At 37.3% G+C, this 13,591-nt stretch overlaps 1 protein-coding gene and 1 long non-coding RNA gene across 2 annotated transcripts; both read right to left on the reverse strand.

Moving 5' to 3' along the window:
* Positions 1–6,426, reverse strand: LOC112552384 (uncharacterized). Its single transcript, XR_016139598.1, has 4 exons — positions 5,942–6,426; positions 5,613–5,856; positions 3,501–3,585; positions 1–493 (listed from the first exon to the last, which is right to left on the reverse strand). It is a non-coding gene; the product is annotated as an uncharacterized LOC112552384 (long non-coding RNA).
* Positions 6,427–12,386: 5,960 nt separating this feature from the next.
* Positions 12,387–12,910, reverse strand: LOC148936348 (uncharacterized). The gene is made up of 2 exons (XM_089078566.1): positions 12,798–12,910; positions 12,387–12,678 (listed from the first exon to the last, which is right to left on the reverse strand). The coding sequence occupies exons 1-2, from the start codon at positions 12,908–12,910 to the stop codon at positions 12,387–12,389; spliced, it is 405 nt and encodes a 134-aa protein (XP_088934692.1).
* Positions 12,911–13,591: the final 681 nt, after the last annotated feature.

Genomic DNA, 13,591 nt, shown 5'->3' on the forward strand with positions numbered 1-13,591 from the left:
TTTTCTAAGAAATTTATTTATTTCATTAGCAAAATGTATCTATAACAAATTTTTATCGTTTTTATTTTTATAATACATAAGAAATAAATCTTATTATTTACTTCACATATAAATGAATAAATTATAGGCTTCCAATCAGCTCTGTCTATATTAGTAATCCATAACTTTTTTCTTTCAGGATTATTTGGAAAACACCATAATGGAACAAGTAACATCTGAGAATCTTCGAAGAATATCATGATAGTATATTGCTAATATTCTCAAAAAATTCGATATACGTACTACGATATATGAAGTATATACTCAGTAATTACCTATGATCGCTCTACAGCGATTCGTAGTAAATAAATATTCGTAATAAATACTGAAAATATCTTACAGTATATACCAGGATATCTACAAAATATTATTAACATATTTTCAGTTTGTACGAGTATATCTCGCTCACGTTTGTATATACACCATATACCCAGATGCAAGGAATTCTTTGCATCTGAAAATAAATTCAGAATTGGTGACATAAAAATTAATTTTTTTTTTAATTATCTGCGGTCTAAATACATACATATAAAGATAGATAGATAGATAGGTTAAATTAGGTTAAGTTATAATATATAGGATTTCCCTTAGGGTCTGTCTCGTCCTTTGGGAGAGGCAGTACGGAACCTGAAGTACCTGCTAGTGTGAATGGGAATGAGTGTTTGCGTGATGAATGCGTGAGGTACGGTGGAATGCTGCCAGATATTCCTGATAGATTAAGGGGAGAATGTTAGCCCCCCGACCGTGATGAGGAGATAAAGTCTCCGAACCTCTGAGGATAGTAATAAGGATAATCGTAAGTCTTGCGACCTTCTTCAGAATGTCGTAGGCAAAAATCCCGCGAACCCCTCAAGCATATTGTGGGAAAACCGCTCTCCTCTCACCGAACGGAGCCTATATCGGGGTTGAAGGCAGCTGAAAGACGCACGTGTGCGGGATTACTGGATCGGTATTTCTCGATACCCGGAGTCATGTAGGGTAAATCACGGTACCGTCTAGCCTGAAGCTCGGATGTTCGTCTTTCGGATGAGTATAGGTCCGAGTGATAGGGATAAAACCTTTAGCATCATATATGGCGCGGGCCTATAACCCCCGTAATCTTTTTTGTAGAATTTTGTAGAATCATTTTACAGTGCAGATAAGGTATGGCCAGCCCGATAAGCCGCTTCTGTATTCTTTATTAGAGTTTTATTTAAGCGGAGAAGTAATTCTTAGGTCACATATTAGGTGTACAAAAAAATTCTGAGTTTTAGATTTCATACAACCGAAATAACAATTTAAATTTTATATATCTTCCCGCCCTTTTGCGGTTTTAAAGCGTTGACATGGCCTTCTAAAATGCTATATGGTTTGGCGTTTGATACACATAACCTCAAAAATCAGTAGTGTTCACGATGGCAATAATAAAAGAGCATATTCGATTTTCCATCCACTTCGCGTTTCATCTGAAGAAGAATGCTGCTAAAGCCACTGCAATGATTTGTGCTGCATATGGAGAGAACGCTGTAAGTCATACTACATGTAAAAGATGGTATCAAAAATTTCGCCAAGGAGATTTCAGTCTTGAAGATGAACCGCGTGCTGGACGCCCTCAAAAGATTGAAACGGACGAATTGCAAGCACTGCTGGATATAAACTCTGCGCAAACTGAAAAAGAGCTTGCAGAACAGCTTGGCGTTACGCAGCAAATCATTTCCGTACGTTTACATACGATGGGAAAGGTTCAGAAGGAAGGCAGATGAGTTCCGCATGAATTGTCCGAAGACAATAAAAATCGTCGGCATGACACTGCACTCACTTTGCTTTTAAAGTTCCGGAAAAAAGATTTTCTGCACAAAATCATTACAGACGATGAAAAGTGGATTCTTTATGATAACCCTAAACGTATAAAATCATGGGTTGACCCTCGTCAACCTTCGACATCGACGCCAAAGCCCAATGTCCATGCCAAGAAGATTTTGCTCTGTATCTGGTGGGATTGGAAAGATGTATTGTATTACGAGTTGTTACAACCGGATGAAACAATCACGGCAGACCGCTACCAACAACAATTGACCAATTTGAGCGATGCATTAGAAGAAAAAAGGCCATTTACTGGCCAAGGACGTCGTAAAGTGATCTTGCTTCATGACAATGCTCGATCACATGTTGCGAAAGCGACTCAGGACCATATCTTTGCGTTAGGCTGGGAACTTCTCCCGCACGCGGCGTATAGCCCAGACATGGCGCCTTCCGATTACTACCTATTCCGGTCTGCAGCATCATTTAGCTGATACACATTTCGTGAGATTTGAAGAGATACGAAAATGCATTGATGACTTTATCGCTTCGAAGCCGGTGAGCTTCTATCGTCAAGGAATTCGCAAGCTACCAGAGAAAGATGGCAAAAGGTCGTTGATGCAAACGGGGAATATTTCGCTGATTAATATTTTTTTGTTTGTTTTTGAATAAAGATTGAATTTTACAAAAAAAAAAAGTTCAGAACTTTTTGTATATCTAATAGTAGATCTGTGGTTCGCCCATCAGGGACCCTATCGCGATAGTGTCCCCATGATGGGCGAACTGCAAATCCACTACATGCGACATGGACTCGGCAGTATTTTTTACAAAAACCAAGGACGGATCTCCCACGTTGACGATTATGGCGGTGTTCATGCATACGATTATGAATGATTCTTCGGCTTCTTCGAAGCTGAGAATAATAGGTGCAAACAAGTGAAGGTTCGCCTTCAGCGAATTCCCTTCCTATGGAGGAGGTGAAAACGTGTAGTCAGGACACAATGATGTCTCCTAGTTCCACACTTAGCAGGACGATAGAGCAGCAGACACGTGGCGAGGAGTCTTAGCTCAAGCGTAGATGTCTAAGCCTACGTAAAATGGACATGATTAGCTCTTGGAACGATGACTCATCTTCGGCTGCTGAATCTCGCCCCGAAAAAAGTAATAGGAAATCTGTGTTTAGAGACATTAGAGCAAGAACGGTATCTCTTGAGGATGATTCCCCACCTTTGAGAGAGCCTATGGAAGTTAGAATGTCTACAGGTAGCTTGCAGGATTTGATTAGTATCCTGATTGATGGCCTAAAGAATATTAATAAGAAATCTCGAAAGACTCAGGCTCGTCTAGCGGGAAGGACTGTAGTATATCTCGAGAGGATCAGAAATATCATGGGTGTTCTGGCCGATAAAGCCAATATTGCCAAGGCGGATGTTAAAATCATTCAAAGGTTCGAGCGAGAAATATTTATCATTAAAAAGGAGAATAAGAACCTTACGGCAGTTGCTAAACTGGAAACGGAGAATAAGAAATTGAAGAAGAAGGTATTATCTGATAAATCAATCTGCTACTTAAAAGGAAGTTTTGATGAAGAATAAGGACGAGGCAACCCAATGTCACTCCGGTTGGTTCCTAGAAGATAAGAAGGAATTGATTAAAACTATTTCCAAGGGAGTAATACTTACCTTTAAGGAACAAGGGTTTCTTGATTTATCCCCTAGTTGTGACAGGAGTCAGAAGTCTATTGAGCCTTCTCCTATACCGACAGTACTGCAAAAAATAAAAGGAAGTTTAGTGAAGTAATCTCGAGTGTCAGAAAGAAGTCTCTAGTTGGTGGAGGAACAAAGACGGGTGCCCAGCTGATTTCAACCTTGGCTGTTCCGTCTGTTACGGACACCGAGTCTGAATGGAGCCAGATGGTGAAGAGGAAAAGGAAGAGAGATAGAAAGAAGGAAGAGGAATTGAGAAGTTTACTTCTTCTCCCTTCTACCCAGTTTGAGGAGGGGGGAGAGGAGAACCTTTCGGGGATCCACTAAGGAAAAGGAAGGATTTGAGGAGAAAGAAGATTATTCGTAGCGGTCCAGCTTTGGAGGATAAAAGGCGTCTACCCAGGGGTGCGTACCTTTATTTACTCCGAGTGCTCTTGCTATGACGTAATGGAAGTGTACTGCGGCTATCGTTCCATTTTAGTTTTGTGCGCTTTCTAACTGCTTCAAAATTATAAAGCGGAACGCAGTATGTTTTCTGAAACTCTAATTGAAATAATGGATGGCATGTCTAATATTAAAAAAATATAATTTTATTATATATAATATATATATAAATAATTAATAATAATAAAAAAATTAATAATAATAAATAATTTCACAATATTATATAATATCATAATAATTTCATTATATTATATTATTTTATATTATATGCTTTATTTTCTTCAGCAATCAAGGTTATTTCAATCTCCATGGAAGCAGCCATTTTTGTGCTCTGACTGTTTTACCTTGCTAATTGCATTAACAAGGCCGCAACAGGAAGTACATCAAAATCAATGACGTCATAGAATTCAGTACTTTCGTAGTGCACTGCTCTCTATTGGAACGTTATTTGTAATATTGATACTTGGAGTGAATAACGAAATGCACCCTAGGTCGGCTGCAATATCGCTTAGTGGAAAGAATGAAAAGGAATCCTGCGCGGCGCTTAGGAAGGTTAGAAATTGTATTTTGATCTAAGCGAATTAGATATTGACAAAATCTCTGTTAGGTATTCTCAATCAGGGAGATTACTTGTAGAAATATATGATAGTAACAATGATAGGAAAGTTGATGCTTTAGCAGCGAAGGCCAGAGCACTTCTCAGCCCTAGTATTAAGGCCAGTGAGAACGGCAACAGTTAAGCTTGTCAGATTTTATAACTCTATAGATAAGGAAGAAGTGGCTAAAGTCATTTGTAATCTTGGAGGTTGTAAAAGCGAGGAGGTATCTTTTAAAACTTTCAAACGATTGTCGAATCGATTCAATATAGTGTGGATCAAGTGCCTACTCAGGGCAGCGCTTGTATTGGCTAAAATAAAGAAAATTTCCGTAGGATGACTGTCAGAGTTGATCTTCTTAAAGATCAATCCCAACAATATTACAGGTGCCTGGATTTTGGACACTTTGGGGCGAAATGTAATAATACTGGAAGATCGAGGGTTTGTTATAGATGCGGGGAGGAGGGACATTCCATCAAGCGCTGTGGCAATGCATTCATTCAGATGCATTGTCTGCCATGAGGGAGAGTTTCCGTCCGATCACTGAATTGATCGTTACAATTGTAGGGCGGTTAAAGAAGCTGGGAGTTATAGCGTAAGGAAGAAGTCAGTTTCAAACCAAAGAAAAATTGTACCTGATCGGTCGACTGTACCGAATTCGGACGTGCAAATGGAGGTTAACTAAGTAACTTCTGCGACTATCTGTTACGACAGATTTATGGATGTGTATTGGTCATATGTTAGTACTATTATTTTGTGTTAAGTTATTAGGATGTATTATTTTTATTTAGAAACGTTAGTTAGTCCCTTTTATTTATGGGACTTTGCGATTGGGGCTTTTTGGATGTTTATTCACATATAATTATGTTTATATTTCATTTGCAGAAGCGTATTTATTATGTTTTATGTTAGTTGTTGTCTTTATTTGGTATGAATAGTATGTGTGAGTGCGTACTTTTTTGCTGTGTGGAGATGGATGGAAGGGGGATAAGACTGCGGCACGACGTAGGTCAGAGCCTTCAACTCTTACATTGGACGCTTGACTCACCGGCTGGCGGCTGATCTCCCGCATAGTCAATCGGTCACCGGATACAAATATAAGTCCATGTATGTTCTTCTGTGTATATGTATGTATCTTCTTTTCCCCGGTGTGCGTGTACGGTTGAATAGATCCTGTTGTGATTTATCTTGTGTTCGTTCATCTTGATCCGTCCCGTGTTCGTCCTCCTCTGTTGGCAGAATGGCTGATCTTGACTGGTCATCCTCCACCTGTGTTGTCCTTGGAGTGAAACCTGAAACAGAAAATGTATGTTTTTAGAGTCGCATTAGGGTGGGTTCGGTATATGGATTTAGACTGGATAGACCCTGAAATTATACCTCTGGTGTTTCGGAGTCCATCCCTTTAAAGTCCATTGAGAATTTGCACTGAGGTGATTTTTAGTTGGTAGTGGCAGGTGTGCTGAGTCCCACATTACCTTGGGAAAGCGGTTTCTCCCGAGGTGTGCGTAAAGAACGCATTTTCCACCTCGCGATAAAAAAAAATAATATATGGGATTAAATTATAATTGTACCTTTATATTCTAGAAATATATGTTTTTATTTGTATTTTTATATTAAAAAAATATGTCAAATGTATGTACACATTGTGTATATTATACTGTATGTATAAACATATTTTATGTAATATTTAAAAAATTTCGCCTTAAATATCATGTCAGTATATAATGTAATCTTAAAAGTAATCTAAATAATATTAATAAAGAGATCGACTTTTTTGTTCAAAGAATGAAAGAGAAAAAACAATATAAAATGACTGTCATCTTTTTCAAAAACAAGTTAAGTAAAATTATTATATTAAGTAAGAAAAGTAAACAAAATTAAATATCTTTGCACGTAACAAACATTGCTTAATGTGTTATTTGTACATTTGAGCTAAACTCAATGACATGTCTCGCAAGAAATCTATTCTCTTTTAAATCATACCGACGAGAATTAAAAATTAAAAAAAAAATAAAGAAATATTGTAACAAATAACACTTATTTCTGATCACGCATAACAAAAAAAAAATAGATTGATAGACAAAAAAAATAAAGATGGAATGTAATAAGCATTTTCTATTTCCCTTTTCTAAAGTATCTTCTGCTTTCTTTTGCTTTTCTTTTCCCATGCGTTCTTTTGCATAGGCAAGTCATGTTTTCATTGGGGTTGCAATTTCCTCATTTGTATATTTGAATGTAACTTGGATTACATCTGAAAAGAGTAACATTTTTTTCATTAAATCTTTATTATTTTTTTAATAAAATAAAACAATATGTCTGTATGGTACATTTTTAATATTGGTAATTCAGTATATGCTTTATTGGTGTATAATGATGGACAGAATAGTTCATCAGCATAGTAGCAACAATTTTTTATTGGAATTTGTGAAACTCATATTTTGATAGAATTTGAATATAAAGTTAATGAATAATATTTAAAGATGTTTAATATAAAAAAGAAATAAGAAGTTGATAAACAATTTAAATGTGATATTAAGAATTTATGAATATTCAATCAATAATCATAGCCTCCTTGCCTTGATATTGTACTTATTATTTGCTATACGTGATTCAGTGATTAAAAATTATTTGTAAATATTTTATAAGAAATTATGAAAATTATTTAATTTAGATAATACAAAGCTGAAAATCGAGATATAAGATGTCTTAAAGATATCGAAATATATTTGCTTTCATAAAACTGTATCACTTGCAAATTTGAGATTACCTTTATTGTAAAAATCATATATAAAAGTCACATAAAAAGCATATAAAAATTAAATGAAATGCGGATATAAAACCGAATATAAAGTATTCAATGTTGAAAACTTTTAGGATATTTTAACTCTTAACTTTTGTACAATATAGAACAATATAGAAATTAAAATATTTTGAAAATTCTCAATATTGAATGCTTTATCTTAACTTTTATGTTTGCCTTTGAATGTCTTATATGATTTTTGATTTTGTAATCAAGATAACTTCAAATTTGCATGCAGTACAGTTTTATGAAAAATAATTAAATGTATTTAAAAAATAATATATATTTGTATAATTATTTTCAATAACTTTATGTAACATTGAAAATAATAGTTTAAATCTAAGATAGAAAAAAATTGTTTTAAATCTAATGTAATTTTACATTACATTATAAATTACGATGAAAATTTGAGGATTTGCTACATAGATCAAAGGCAAGAATTCTGAATCTTGAGATTTTTTATTTATATAAAATAATTAATCACCTGAAACTTAAGCTTCTTGATGTTTTTTATATCATGGCTTCTGAATTTTCTGATTCCCTTTTAATAAATATTTGGAGACACCATTCTTTCCTTTTCAACAAACTCAAACTTAAACTAAAATTTTCTCATGATAAAAAATTTGATTGGCTTTTAAAGAAATCTAAACAAAATCATACACTTCACATTATACCTATAAACTTATTTGTTGGCATGGACAGAAATACAACAATAAAGGATGTTATTTTCTCCTTTAATGACTCCTCGGTTTCTTCTCTTGATTTCATCTTAAATGGAATCGGTCCACATCGTCGATCCTCAAAAATTTTTTCAAAAAAATTTTCGACTTTCTGTTTAACACCAATGATAAGTGATTTGTCAATCTCAGCAACAGTGAAATTTCGAACGAAATTTCCTCCCTCTTGCAGTTAGGTAATAATTTCTGCTTTCCAGTCAGAAGAAAGTAAGAGAAATACGCAATCCACGAGATAATTAAGGATATCGAGAGCAATACAAAATTTTGCAGTTTTGACAATCAAAATCATAAAGTTAAAATTCGTAACAAGATTCCTCTTTTCCACCAATTGTTACAAGAATCAAACTACAAACATTATCGAATATATAATGCGCTGTTATCTGCCTGTAAATCTACGGAATTGTTTTGGAAGAATAATCCCAATTATTTTTACAAAAGCTAATAAAAGCAACGTAACGGTTGCTCTGGTAGGACATATTAACAAAATGGAAGAACTATTGTCTGACAAACACACAGAAGTTAAAAGGAATCCTATTTTCTCCATTGAAAAAGAACTAAATAGTCTTCTGAAGAAATGATGTAATAGAGGCTATATATCGGAGACTGAAATGCTCAGATTAAGAGCGAGGCTTACCAAAGGTATATGGCTTATCGAAAATTCACAAAGATAATTTTCCACTTCGTATTATTTTCTTCTCTTTACTCCTTAATTTTAATACTCCTCTCTATCAATTGCTCTCTTTCTCTACAGAATTATTTCTGGTAACATCCTCCTCTGAGCAACCATGTGAATAACAACTTTGATCTGTGTCACGAGCTTTCTAATATGAGAGTTCCAGACTCACATATAATAATCTCACTCGATACGGTGTCCCTTTTCACGAACATTCCTCTGGATCTTGTTATTAGCAGTGTTATGGTAGATGATCGTTTATAAAAAATAAGACTGCCATCCTCAAAAAAGAATTTTTAATGGCAATACAATTTGTTTTATCTTCAACTTACTTCTCTTTTAACAATACAACTTACAAACAAACCTTCGATATTTCGATGAGGTCGTCTCTGTCCCTCATCATTGCTGACATTGTTATGCAGGATCTCGAGGAACATTGTTTACATTCCGTCAATGTGCATCCATCTTTATATTTCTATTATTATATAGATGACATAATTATGACTATAGACAGGGATCACGTTTTCTTAGTTTTAGAAAAATTTAACAACTACCATGGACATCTTCAATTCACGGTGGAGCTTGAGACTAATCGCAGCATTAATTTTTTAGATCTCACTTTATCAATCATTGATAACATAATATATATCGATTGGTTTCATAAAAAGACTTTTTCCGGGAGAATTCTCTCATATTTTTTAAATCACTCACTTTCCCATAAAATTGAATCAATTTACAGTTTAATTGATAAGGCTGTATTGTTATCATATTCATGATTTTTGCAAAAAAACTTGAGTTATGTATCAGCATTTTGTTAAACAATTGTTAGCAATTATTTTTAATAGAATAAACCACAGACTTAAAATTTGGTTTTGTGGCAAAGAGTATTGAGTAAAAGAGATACGTGTAATGACAACATAGCACAAGAGAATTCCATCAATGATAATAAAAAAAGATTTTTTGTCATTCCCTATCTGAGGGGCATCTCTGATTCTGTTGCGTCGGCCATAAAAAACGGAGGTTACAATAGGATACAGGGCTTTTAATAATCTAAGTCGATTTATAAGAGGCCATAAAGATACTAACCGGACATTGACGAATAACAATGTTGTACATAAGATAGAATGCATGCATTGTGAAGCTTCTTATGTTGGACAGAAAACAGATTATCGAAAATCAGAATTAGAGAACATATTTACAATATAAAATCTAACCTATCTAAACATGTCATCTCTGAACATATTACTAACAAAAATCATAGATTCGACTGGGACAAGATAAGGATTCTAAATTTCGAGTTCCAATTATCAAAAAAGATTGATTTTAGAGATGATACATATCAAAAAACAAAGGAAAGGCATTAATTTGAACAAAGACATCGAGTTGCTCAGTGACTTTTATTTTGATATTCTCGGTATTCTTTCGAATAAATAAATAACAATAACTATAAATAACTCTTAGGAGGAGTCCTTTCCCTCATTGGTTCCTTATTTTTATTTTTTATACTTTTGTCTGCCCAATGCCAGCTTTAGCATTTATTTTTGCTTTTGATATTACATCTCTTAATTACGGCGCCTTTTTGTGATTGTTGCATAGCTTTTGCGATTTGACCAATTTTCTATCGACACTCAGAGTAAGTTGAGTTACAGTTTAACAGAGATAATATGTCATACCATTTGACTATCGCTATTATTTTACTTCCATTCTTCTCTCTTCATTATTTCCATTTTTCTCTCTTTAGATTCACACTCATATGTTAATTCTGACTTGTTATATTGACATCAAGACTGTTTTTTATGCCTCTCAAGACTCAACTTATTCTCACCTACAAACAATGAATAATTGCTAACAATTTTATTAAAAGAATGACTGTGCATCGATTACGAAGACGTTTGCCGACTCTTGTGAGTGCGTACCCGTCACCGATTTAGATCTTCACTTTAAATACTTTTATACTTGTTATTTTTTTGCGAATTATTTACTGAGGAAGGCTCAGTGCAGTCCGAAACGTTTAAGTTAATTATTAAAATTGTAGTTACTATCGACTCGCATTCAAGATTGTTGTTTCAATACATAAACTTTTTTGTAAATGCAAGTATTTATTCTTTATACTCGTTTTTGGCCTTATCTCTCTCAAGTTGTTATACATTTTACGAGCTTTGATATTTCATTTATTTTTTAAAGAATAAAACGTTAAATAAAATGGAAAAAATGATTACCTTGGATATAAACAATTTCGATCACAAGAGAACTGACTTAAGAACTGAAATAATATATGTAAGCGGCGGTTGTGTATCTATTCGGGATATATACCCACCAAGATATTACACAAATATTCTGATTATCAGGAGACACAGTAGTGTGTGTTGGGTGTCAAGTCAACACTACCGTGTGACTTTACGCGAGTCGGCGAGATGCGAGCATTCGAAATTACCGAATCACAATAACGGCTAAATCGATCAAGTAAATAGGCTTGTTCTATAAGTAAGTAGGCTTGATCGATAGCTTGAGTTCGACTTGCATCATAAAAGTATTTTTATTTTTTTGCTACGTGTCCTACAAGCAGAGATATTGTTACGCAAAGTCCAATTTGGAAATTTTTACTTTAAGAAATCGTTATTATTATTATCGTCGTTATTATTATCGTCGTCGTCTTTGTACGGCTGCAACGTCTATCACGAGATGTCACTATTAATCTTATCGACCCAGCGGATCATCAGACTGATAAGTCAGGGTCATTGTAGAATCTAGCGAATAGCGAATCAATATTCCTGACTTATCGGCCTGATTTATTTGCAAGATCGAGGTATAACAGTCATTCCGCAGTCTCTCTGTATATTTTCTCTCTTCCCGTAACCTCGTCGGATATCTCCGCATCCATTCCCCAACTTTTCTGCATACTTTTGCAATCATTCCGCAACCCTCCCGTAATTTTTCCGCATATCTCCGCAATCTTTCTGCATATCTTTATAACTATTCCGCAACTATTCTGCAACTCCTCCGTAACTATTCCGCATATTTCCGCGAATACTCCGCATTCCGTAATTCTTTCGCAATCTGTCTGCACATCTTCGTAATCATTTCACAAATCTCTCATAATCTTTCTGCAACTCTTCCGCAATCTTTCCGCGTATCTTTAGACCTCTTTTTTTTAACATGAGGAAATGCTGTTACGCATTGACCTCCCGGACGTTTGACCTCGTCCGGGAGAGTGTGGGACTCGGACCGCTGTGACTGCGATTCCCTACTCACTCCCATGATGGGCTAGTCATCTACAAGGGGGAACTGCTGGCGTCTGCGTAGCCGACGTCCCCCTCCACCCCATCTAGGGAAACTATCGAAGGGAGGCGATTCTTCCCTCCTTCACTCCGCCTCCTCCTTCTGCGACATGACACGTTCGCAGAAGGAGATCTCCCTTCAAACTTCCTCACTGTCCATGTTCTTAATAATGGCTGACAGCGAGAAGTCATAGGGGCGAGGACGCCGCGCTCCACATCCCACTCTTCGAGTGTGTGCTGTGCGGTGTCCTCGCCACACAGTGCGGCACTGTGCCATGCATTCCCTTCCGATTTGGTGCAGGAATCGGCCATGATCGATCAACACCTACACCAATCAGAAAAATAAGCTTCCGTGAGCCCTGCCGAGCCAATCCTCGAGGCAGGACCTCCTTAGGATAGCTTCCACCGTCCGGGCACCTGCGACGGCGGGTTCGTGCAACATTCCACGACTTGCCGTCGCATTTCCTGTCGTATCGGCTTCATGGCCTCGGCCGTTGGGATCACCCCCCTGAATCTTAAGTTGGTAGACACACTGGTATATCTCGGCGTGCCCCAGCGTCAGCAGGTTAATGGGAGGCGTCCCGGCCAGGATTGTGGCCGCCGCGTGCAACACCGTCCGATAAGTCCTGGCGAAGCACAGCGCAATCTTGCGCTGCGCCTGTCACATCTGACGAAGATTTCTTTTATCCTCCGCCAGGTTTTGAGCCCATATCGATGACCCATAAAAGGCATGGTATTCGCATACAGGCGTTTAGTTTTGGCGCCCGAACTTCCCAGGTTGGGTAGGAGGCGGCCGAGTTTATTAACAACCGCCTCTACCTTAGGGACCAGGAGATCGAAGTGCTCCTGAATCTCCATCGGTTATCCAGGGTGAGGTCCAGGTATTTAAGATAAGGCCCCCACCTTCACGGGAACTATTCCGACCAGCATCCTAGCGGAGAGGGAGAGGCGGCCTACGGAAACCGTCATGTACATGGCCTCCGTCTTGTGAGCCGTCACCTCCAATCCCATGGCGCTGATCGCGCACACGGCACTGGCGACGGCCTCGTTGGCCGCCAGGGCACTTCCCCAATCGTTCCTTCCGGCCATCACTAGCGTGTCATCCGCATAACAGATGATGTGGCAACCAGGGAGGAAGGCAAGCCGCAATACCTCGTTGAACGCGAGATTCCATAGCAAGGGTCCCAACGGAACCCCGCGCGTAACGTTCCTTCGGTGCTGGACTCCGTCCGCATACTCCAGCGTTCTGTCATGGAAGTAGCCACCCAGCACCTCCTGGAAGTATTTTGGGAGATGGTGATATTGAGCCTTATTCTATCCCAGGGGAGGGAATTGAATTAGATATATCTAACGATACTAGTAATGCCATTCTCCCCTCTGCAGTAATGGCCTCCGTGAGGGACTTTACGCTAACGATTGTATCTATCGTTGATCGTCCCCCACGGAAGCCATATTGCTCCTCCGCTAGATCATGGCCATTTCCGGACAGGTGCCGGACGCGGGCCGCAATGATTTGCTCAAAGAGCTCACCGGCGTCGT

This window comes from Pogonomyrmex barbatus, unplaced genomic scaffold (genome assembly GCF_055798465.1).
Source record: "Pogonomyrmex barbatus isolate J1 unplaced genomic scaffold, ASM5579846v1 scaffold23, whole genome shotgun sequence".
NCBI classification, from domain to species: domain Eukaryota; kingdom Metazoa; phylum Arthropoda; class Insecta; order Hymenoptera; family Formicidae; genus Pogonomyrmex; species Pogonomyrmex barbatus.